The sequence below is a fragment of the Protopterus annectens genome, chromosome 3.part0 (genome assembly GCF_019279795.1).
Source record: "Protopterus annectens isolate FY-2018-M chromosome 3.part0, PAN1.0, whole genome shotgun sequence".
Classification (NCBI taxonomy): Eukaryota; Metazoa; Chordata; order Ceratodontiformes; family Protopteridae; genus Protopterus; species Protopterus annectens.
The window spans coordinates 69,368,805-69,378,659 of record NC_056731.1 but is presented as its reverse complement, the minus strand read 5'-3'; the positions used below and the strand labels follow the sequence as shown (position 1 = coordinate 69,378,659).

General features: G+C 37.6%; 1 protein-coding gene across 2 annotated transcripts in view; it reads left to right on the top strand.

The window, feature by feature from the left end:
- PDCD6 (programmed cell death 6) overlaps positions 1 to 9,855 on the top strand; it is a 268,864-nt gene that overhangs the window by 185,634 nt on the left and 73,375 nt on the right. Inside the window, exons 3-4 of one of the 2 annotated variants that reach the window (XM_044064592.1) lie at positions 1,109 to 1,153; positions 4,137 to 4,289. In XM_044064592.1, the coding sequence (XP_043920527.1) occupies positions 1,109 to 1,153; positions 4,137 to 4,289 (198 nt within the window). Of the gene's footprint in view, positions 1 to 1,108; positions 1,154 to 4,136; positions 4,296 to 9,855 lie in introns of both variants that reach the window. The other variant, XM_044064591.1, reaches the window with a different exon arrangement.

Genomic DNA, 9,855 nt, shown 5'->3' with positions numbered 1-9,855 from the left:
CTGGAATCCATGCTTTACTGAGTAAACCTTTGACGTTTTTCTCTGATTTTTTTTTCCAAAAATATTTCCAAGACTGACACAAACACAAGACTGTTGTCATTGTGTTAGACCAATAAATTTATCCTGAGCTATGAGCTCACAGATGTATTACTGCCTTCTGCAAACACACCTGAAAAATAATAAATGCTCCTTTCTTGACTGTTTTATTACTGAAGATAACTGTGAAGGAAACTTTCTCCAGCTCTGTAAACCATTTAAAGTGTGCTTGCTGTGATATTTGTATAAATCCATCACTGGGCATTTTGATGGTGCATTATTTAATGCTTTTACCCATGGCCTCAGATTTTAGGTTTACTGCTTTTTTGATCATCATCTTTGATATTGTCCGTTCATTCCAGGGATGTCAAATGTAGTAAATTTTCCACAGGTTTGTTGCTGCTGATGTACTTCCTGTAAAGGATTGTTTAGTTCAGTGGGTTTAATAAATACAGTGGACTAAATCCTAGGACATGTGACCAGTGTAGCATTACCTAAGGTTATGTTTTAGTCTATTTATTTGTTTGTTTGTTTCAGTTTTAACCAGGGTAGAACAGTGGACCATTTCCAGGTTCAGCATGGGTATAAAAAAATAAAAAGTAACAAAAAAAATGACCATGTCATAAATTTGTAATAGTACAGTAATGCAGAACAAGTTTGTATGGGAAATCAGAGTTACAAAAGGAGACGAGAAAAAATTTTTGATATATGTAGACAAGTTCAAACATGATTTCTGTGCGACAAATAGATCTGAGTCCTCAGAAATAGTAGGGTCTTGTTTTTGCTTAAAAATGCAGATGATGGAAAATCTTTGGGTGGAGTTGCAATGACTCACTTGTACAAAAGGTTCTGCTCTTGGCTTATAAACATAAATTCAGACAGCTTTTTTGACCCGGATGAGTGTTGCATACTTTCTTCAGTGTTTATTGCAGTTGGTGATGCTTGAACTTGCTTGAATCATTTGATTTTATACCTCAGTTCTTCTTTATTTTAACATTAATAAGAATGATAGCTGATTTATGAAACAAAGACATAAAATTAATAGTAATTATTATCCTGTTTTCCTCCACAGGAACATGGACACCATTTAATCCTTCCACTGTTCGAGCTATCATAGGTGAGTGTGCATTTGTTAGTGGTAGTGAAATTTAGCTTTCCAAGACTTGCCGGAACGGTGGTCAGGTTGGCATTCAGTGTGTAACTGTAGTTGAGCCTGAACACTTTTCAGAGTCAGAATTAATGACATACCATTTTGTTCCATTCTGTAAGCAGTCAGTCGTATAATGAGGAGGGCATTACAGGACTAGCTTTTATAACCTTGTCCTACAGCTTTAAGGTTCTTTTTCAAGGAAGGACATTTCTTTCTTTTCACTTGCCAGTTGTATTTCAGCTCCAAACTCGTATCACATCTACAGGAACTGAAACCAAACTCCTTTCTTCAGTCAGGGTGTGGAAAGGGTTGCAGCATCAGTCGAGAAATACCACTAGATGTTGGATAAATTGCTTCTTTTGTTTTGATACTTTCTTGCATTTTTTATGTACTTTTCTATACCTTTATAGGTTTTTATTGGTGAATCTTCAGATTCTGCCCACATTGCAAAGGAATGTCGATAGGATAGAGTGAAATGGTGATGTCCACATTGCCATTCGGTGTGTGCATGTGTGACAGCACATGCGTTGTGTAACGGGCTGGCATCTAGTCCAGGATTGATTCTGACCTGATGAGTTCTAGGATAATTTCTCACTTCCCCTGACCTTGAATATGATAAAACTGAAAATAGATCAGTGACTATCCAAAGATGAAAGCAGTCACGTAACATGCTAGAAGAACAGGCCATATACTTGATGACTTCTCTGCCCAAAAATGGTAAACTTGTAATCTTAAGTATCACAGTAGCCTAAAGGTCAGGCCAGATGTGTTTATTTAATGTAAAACTAAGCTGGTTGGAGTACATAACCACATAACCATGACTAAATGCCAGAAAAGACTGAAAGATGTGGAAATAGTACATGAGCTTTTTCCTTCTTCATGTCTATTTTCCTTTTTCTTTTTGATGTGCCGCAAAATAAAATTTAAAAACACTACCAGCATTGTCACAAAGAGAGCTGAAAATTATAGATGCCTCAGAGAAAAAAAAAAGTGTGATACTTTTTTTTTATCTTTCACTGCGGTGGTGGTGCTGCGGTAGCATTGTCGCCTCACAGTAAGACATTGTCCTGTTCGATGCTCAGCTAGAGCATCTTCTGTGTGGAGACATACGTGAATGGGCATACCTTTGTTGAAGGTTGTGCATCAGAGCTGGCAACTCGGCACGTAAAAATCTTCTGCCAATCATTAGCGGACCAGAGTTTCGCTGTGGTGACCCCTAACTGGGAAAAGCCGAAAGACAAAACAACAACTTTTTTTATCTTTCAAATGCTTGGTATATTGCATTATTGTTGAAAAGAAGCCCTGTATGCCCTCTGGAAGACTATAAAGTCTTTCAGTCAGAGAGACATTTCATATAAAAATTCTTCAGCAGCTAAGAACCCACGTAAATGTTGTTGTATTTGCTGTGCCAAGGCCTCCTAGCTGTCATCTAGCAGTGACTCAAAGGACAAGAGCAAAATGTGATGGAACATCAGGAAGTAGCTGCTGTTACCTAGACTGTTTTATATTATATTATGGAATACACTTTCAGCTTGTAGCACTGTGCTAAACCTACAATATTATCTTCTGGTTCCTCATAATAACATTATTAGGACTAATTTTCTATTCTTCCCCCTCCCTTCAGTTTTGCCAAACCGTGACTAGACATATATCTCCAGACTATGTTGGTAATATTCTATGTACTGTTTGGAATTTGTACCCTGGATTCATACTTCAGTTTAAAATGATTTACATAAATTAGTCATGGCTTTTTATGTAAAAATGATGCACAGCACTTCAGTAGTTTAATGTAATATCGCAGTACACCTACTGGACACACATTTCTGTTACACTCTGAAAAATTCCTTCCAGTTTGACAGAAAACCTTTACAAAAATTCATAAAAACAAAGAAAAATTAGAATTTTCTTAAATTGAAAATGTAGCCGTTTCCTTACTTCTGCAACAAAAAACACAACCCAGTTATAATTTGTGGAAGTTTGCTCAAATCTCTTCTCCAAAACTATTAATTCTAAATGTCAACACAGTAAGAGTTGTAGCCCTATGTAGTACCACACAAGAATATGCTGAAAACTGCTGACATGAGGGGATTGTCCTACGTTTGTAGAGATGAGAGTGTAGTTAGAGATAGCATCTCCTGCAATATGAAGAAATCCTTTGAATGGCTGCAGGAGCACAGTATGCAGGCTCTGTCATGGAGAAATGTTGGACATGTGCAAAGCTTCATTAAAACAAAAAAACATTCTTGTGTAGTAATGAAAGCAAAATGCTGCACAGATGAGAACATGTTCTTGAGTTAATGCACTAGCTAGCTGCAATATGTGTGCATCAAGCCACCTTGTCTAGAACGTTATTGATTCTGCTTGTTGGACTGTATGGGAATTTTCCTGACAATTACTTGACTGTAAAATATAAAATTCCAGTAAGCTGTATTATGTTGCAGACTTTTAATGTTTATGGTTATTTGTGAGAGACCATGAATATTTTGTCCCTTTACTTGACTGAGTACTGTTGGTGTAGTTTTTAATGTAAATTATGCTGAACAGGCACTTAGGAATGTGAGGTTCTTATATTGGCAGAAAGGGGGGGGGGTGGAGAGTTTTCTTACATCTTTAGACTCCTGTATAATAGACGAGGAGGGGACATTTGGGTACCAGGCACATAGCAAATGTGTGAACTGCTTTTGTTGAGGGAGAAAATGTTTTGACAGTTGCTAAATACTTGTGGACAGTAGAAGAATGCTGAGATTCATTTGTGATGGAAGCTAGACATTTCCTCACCTGGTAATCAAACAAATGTTCAGCTGTGGTATGTAGATGATGATAGGAAATGTGAAAGAAGGAAGCAAAGGTTTAGAAGTAAAATGACTGAAAGAGGCATGTAATTTGTAGCCTTAAATTGCAGTGTGTTGCTGAAAACTTCTGATTTCTTTTTCTGTGTTTAATCTTTTAGGCATGTTTGATAGAGATCGCAAAGGTGGAGTGAACTTCACTGAATTTACAGGAGTTTGGAAATATGTTACAGATTGGCAGAATGTCTTCAGAAGCTGTGACCGGGATAATTCTGGATTCATTGACAAAAATGAACTTAAGCAAACACTAACAGGTTTTGGTAATTCATTTATTTTTAAGTTATCAAGAGCTGTTGAGTATTAAATGATAGTTCTAGTTATTCATAGAATCTGTCTGGAATAGTTTGCTGATGTGCCCTCAACATAGTCATGTCTGTTGAAAATTGTGTACAATAAAGCAAGAAGGTTGTTGAGTAATGTAACCTTTCCTTCATCTGCAAATAAGCTGCAGGTACCAGGTTCAGTTTTTGTTTTGATTTTTTTTTTCTGTAATGATAAAAATATCACGATGCATATCTGAACATATTTAAATGACACGTTTGGTTATCCTTTTAAAACGTGCTTTACCAAGATTATTTTGTTAGTGTGAATTTTGCTGCAGAAAAATGTAAATAGTCCAGGCCTTTGTGTGGCTTGTCTTTTCTACAATTTAACATTTGTTCCTTTCTAAAGCCAATAACTCTGCAGGGAAAGCTCTGCTCTCCCACAATACAGCCAAAATCTGGAACAACCTTCCCCCTACTCTTACCATCAACTACTCTGTTCAAAAACTCTCTCAAAGTGTGCCTAATGAATTGCTGGCTATGCCCATGCATCACATAAACCCCTACCTCATGTAACAATAAAGAAACTACTCTAAGGTATCTCTGTTACTCTAGGAATCCCTACTGCAAACCTACAAATGTATTTTTCTATATGCATTTTAACCAAGAATTGCTTATTTTCTGTACAAGTGCTTTTCTGTCTCTGATATTATAATTATGACTTGTATTAAGCATGTAAACTACTTTGTTACTGTTACGGAGCTTTTCTCCCCGGGCCTCCACTGTAAATAGACCTGTGTCCAGTCGTACTATCCCAGTAAACAAATATAAAATAAATAAAATAAGTTATTCTCACTACCGTTCAATCTAGCAGCAATTTCAGCATACTCATTTCATGATGAGGCAGAAGTCTCTAGTGACTTCTTTCAAACTCAGGCATTTACTTAATGTACTAACTTCAAAAAGTAGACATTTGGTGATCTTTAGAAGGATTTCTGACTAGTGAAAAATAAGTCCAGTAACTTACAACTCTATGCTTCTCTGCTCATAGAACAAGACCAGCACAGCAAAACAACAGAAAACACTTAAAGTGGTTTGTGGTGCAGAAGGAATGTGCCAAGTTGCTCACCAGTAGATTAATTGCAGGAATGGACTCTGGTGGCTTGTGCATTTGCCAGAGCGAAACAGAGTAGCTACTGGCTTGCTGTCTTTTAGTGAGGGGATGAAAGGACCCTATATGTTATTACCTCCCTGCAGAGGCAAAGAATCTGTCTAATAAGTGTGTTTTAATTACAGACACATAAGTGCATTAGAAGGTGAATGTGCAGTGATGCACATTCCATCATGATACCAGTGCGATTCATCTAAGGGGGTTGAAGATTATGCCTCACTATTGAGTGACTGTCTTCCCACCATTGTGCCTGAGCCAGCTAGTAGGACAAATGCTGATTGTTTAGGGGTGAAAATTCTTACAGCACTGTACAGAGCTTGATCATCAGAATCATTAAAAGATAATTCAGGGCTGTGTCTGTGATTGGCTGTGGAGAAGTCAGACCCCTTAATATTAAGAGCCTGGGTATTGGCTATGTAGGGTAAAAATAGACATGAGGATTCTGTGGGCATGCAGGCCGTCCTAGCTCCTAAAAACACACCTACTCTTCTGTGATTAAAATGAAGGAAACAAGAAGTCCTCTAAATGAGATGCTTGTTATTGTGGTGGATGTTGGACTTTGTTAATATGAGTAAATGCCATTTCAGTTCTTTCCATTAAGTTCATCTTACGTATTTGCTGACTTGGCTAGCATGTAGATCTTTGGGTCTTAGGGTTTGTCCAACTTTGTCTAACACTCTCTCTTATCGATGGTATTGTAAGAGCTTTAAAATCATGTACATACTACAGAAATCTACTGGAAAATATTTGAAACAATTCATATGCAGTACAGAAATTTTACTTACACCAGCATTTTTGTGTTGACTTGTCTTCATGTGTAAGTAACACTTGAGTTTGCCTGAAATTCCTTAGCAGTGAGTGGCCTTCTGATGCCCTTGCCTACAAACTGTAGGATCTCATTATGCTACGTAAGGTGCTTTGACTGGAGAAGCTCAGTTGTGCTAATTGACGTGTAGCATATCTATCTGTGTTACTGATACTGAGTGATTCTTCTTCTTTGGTAAAAATTAGAGTGCAGGTTGAAGGCTGACATTTAAAACAAGGTTTCCACTGAGAAGAGATTACTGTGCTCATGTGACCTCACTGGAAGGGACAGATGAATTAGCATGATCATCTGGTCAGCCCAACTCAAATTTTATTCTCTGTGATTATAAAACATATAAAATAAAACTAATTAAATGCTACAAGTTAGAATAAAAATAGCTAAATCATGTATACTAAATACATTTCAGTACATAGATAAAACAGTGATTGGAAAGGTATTAATTTATATAATGTGCAAGCATTACAGTAATCCAGTGATAACAAGTCTAGCTTACCCCACTGCCATCACATAAGTTATGAAATCTGTCCTCCTGTTAGAATTGCAGATTTCAGTCTCATTTTCTTTTACCTTCTGGATGTATATAATATCTGTATGTGATCTGTTCCAGATCCAACAGTCCCTAACACAAGTCTCGGAAAAAGGCCCATAAATTAAAATAATTTTAACTGTGAGAAAGGTTCACTTATATAAGAACTAGAAGATACTTAGAAGCTGCTTGTCTGCAGCCTTAAATCAGTTCATTAATGTGAAGCAGAGTGGATTATAGGGTATTGTGTGTGTTCTGTAGTAAGTGTAAGCTGAGTAGAAACTTTATAGAAAAAGATTGAATGAGAAGCTGAGTGGAATAAAGCATTTACCCAATGAGAAGAAGTTAAACATATGATTGTCATTTTTATACATATGCAGAAATGATTCCAGATGCCTTTTTAAAAGTATATTGGAAGAAACAATTTAAAAGGAACTGGTGTGAGGTTGCAAAGAAGACATAAAACATTATAAATTAGTTACTGGTTAAACAGTGGGTTATATGCTTGAATGAACTGCCAGAGGGTGTTAAATACTGGGGATACTAGCACAATTAAGTTGACACTGAACCAGCTAATGGATGAAAGGAAGTATAAAATTGCAGAGAGATAAGATTTCCAAGGAAGCCTGTCAGAAGAGTGACTGCAGTTTCGGTAATTGCAGTTTCATCAACAATGTTTTGCCAAAAGCACCTTTGTCAACAGGGGAGAACTCCCTTTTATTCACTGTTTTACAACCCCAGAGTAGGTATATTTAATTTGGGGTTGGGGGGTGCATGGAGGCTTGCCACCCTGCAAAAACTGGTTTTGGAGAAACATTTTTGAATCTTTTGCTGTCAGGGAAAAAGGTGTCAATCTATCAATGTGACTGCCATTCCCATGTGTCTTTTTCCTCTGGTGACTTATTGTCCGGTTAGTTGTGGCTTGTCAGTCCATAAATGTCTGATGCCTGGAATACGATGATAAACCTTTGAATGCAATTTAATGTTTTAATAGTTAATTTATTTTTCTCATTAAGTGAATCAGGTTCTTTTATAACGACAATTAGCTGAAACCTTCCTTCCATATGTGAGCACATGTGCACTCACACAGACACTCTCACTAACTGAACTGAGGACAATGTCACACACACACACACACACACACACACACACACACACACACACACACACACACACACACACACACAGTCTCACTAACTGAAGACATTGTATTAAGACACACGCCATCTCTCACTAACTGAAGACAATATATTGGGTGTTACGGCGGTAGAGTACTGCATTTAACACAGAGAAGCTCTGTCCTGTCACCAGAAGCAGTTTTATTGGGTAGAATGTTGTCAGGGTGGTTAAATGCTAGGTCAGGGAGCAGTTACAGCTAGCGACTGAGCTTAATGTTTACCACTGATTTTGTGCAGAATGATAACCACACTGAATTGTACCACTGAAGACTGGCAGTGCTTTCAAACTGGTAATTATCTACATGTCTTTGCCGGAGGTTTCAAGTTATTACTGAGCATTTTTTGGACAAGGGACACTATCATAGATTTGAAATGTATGATTCTTCATCTCAGAAAGGCTTTGAAGTAGTGGCTTTTACAAAAAAGGAAAGTTATTTAATACTTAAGTATGGAATATCAACTTTTAGGGTTGAATACTGAAATTAATTGCTATGATGATGATTTAAGTTACTGTCACTTACAGTATAAAGTGAAAAGTGAATTTCATTAGTTACTCAGGTTAATGGCTTAGTCAAAATGTATCTTGACGGTCATTGTCTTGATCCATGTGCAGTTCCCCAAACTGACCTTCCTCGAACTGTGGAACAGTAAAAAAATTATTTTCTCAAAGCAAAGTTGAAGACAGTTAAGAGAAAAATTATATCATCAAAAATTCAGTTCAGTTCAGTACCTCAGAAATGCAGTTCAGCGAACTGTTGACAGTGAGATCGCAGTACAGGGAATATTGGAAAATTTGCCATTTCCTCACTGTAGTGCGATCTCGGAGTTGGAATATATAAGTAGTGGGTTCTCTGAACTGCATTTCAAATGTACATCCAGTTCCCTGAATTCAGTTTCGGATAAGATTATGTAGACCTTAAGGTACCTGGCTACATATGTAACAATCAGCTTGCTATTTACAGTTAATCAGCACACACTAAACACTTCAGTCCTTCAGCAGTAACCGCAAATGCAGTATCTGCATTCATTTCTAAAGCCTTGATGTCCTTGAGGCTTCAAAAACAGTAACAGTACTACACTCCCACAGCAACAGCACCTGCCTTTCTCACTCCTTGACAGTCTGTACCCTCCCACAACAACAGCACCTGCCTTTCTCACTCCTTGACAGTCTGTGTTCTCTTTACCCTGCGGTAGCTATGGCTCTGGGCTAGAGAAACAAGGCACTAGCAATTTTGAACTGGTGAATAAAAAGTAAGTTTTGTCTTAAGTGTTATTTTTTTTTGTGTGTTTGAAGATAGTTTGTGTTTATTACCGATAGCATTTGTTTACTTATTAAAAATTATACTGATGCTTAGTCTTAAGCATTATACATAAAAAAACAAGCATAAGCCGAGGAGAAAAGGGACAGAATCAGTATAACATGCAGGAGGTAGTTTAAACGATCCTTAAAATAATTTTACCATTTCTGTTGGCATAGAGGGATAAAATCCTTACTATGAGCCAGAGGACTTGTGTTTAGTTAGTATCTCTAAGAAGCTGGGAAGGGCTGAGTGAGGAATGACAAAGCAATGCCTGCTTCCCTCTCTCAGGGGCACTTGGGAGGGGCTGCAAGTCCGTGACACATGCTTCTGTGGTAAATTCCCCAGTGAAGACCAGGAGTCCTAAGGGAATTTGGAAGAGTTGCACCACTTGTGGACATGAGTGGCATACTGTTGTGGCACTCAGTGCATGCAGAGTAGAGGGTAGAGCTTGAATTAAAAAAATTCTTATCCATAGTTTGGACATCAGCACTGTTGTTCATTAGGAAGAATGAATGTGTTGTAGGGATCTTGCCTTCTGGGGGAGCAAATGGGCCA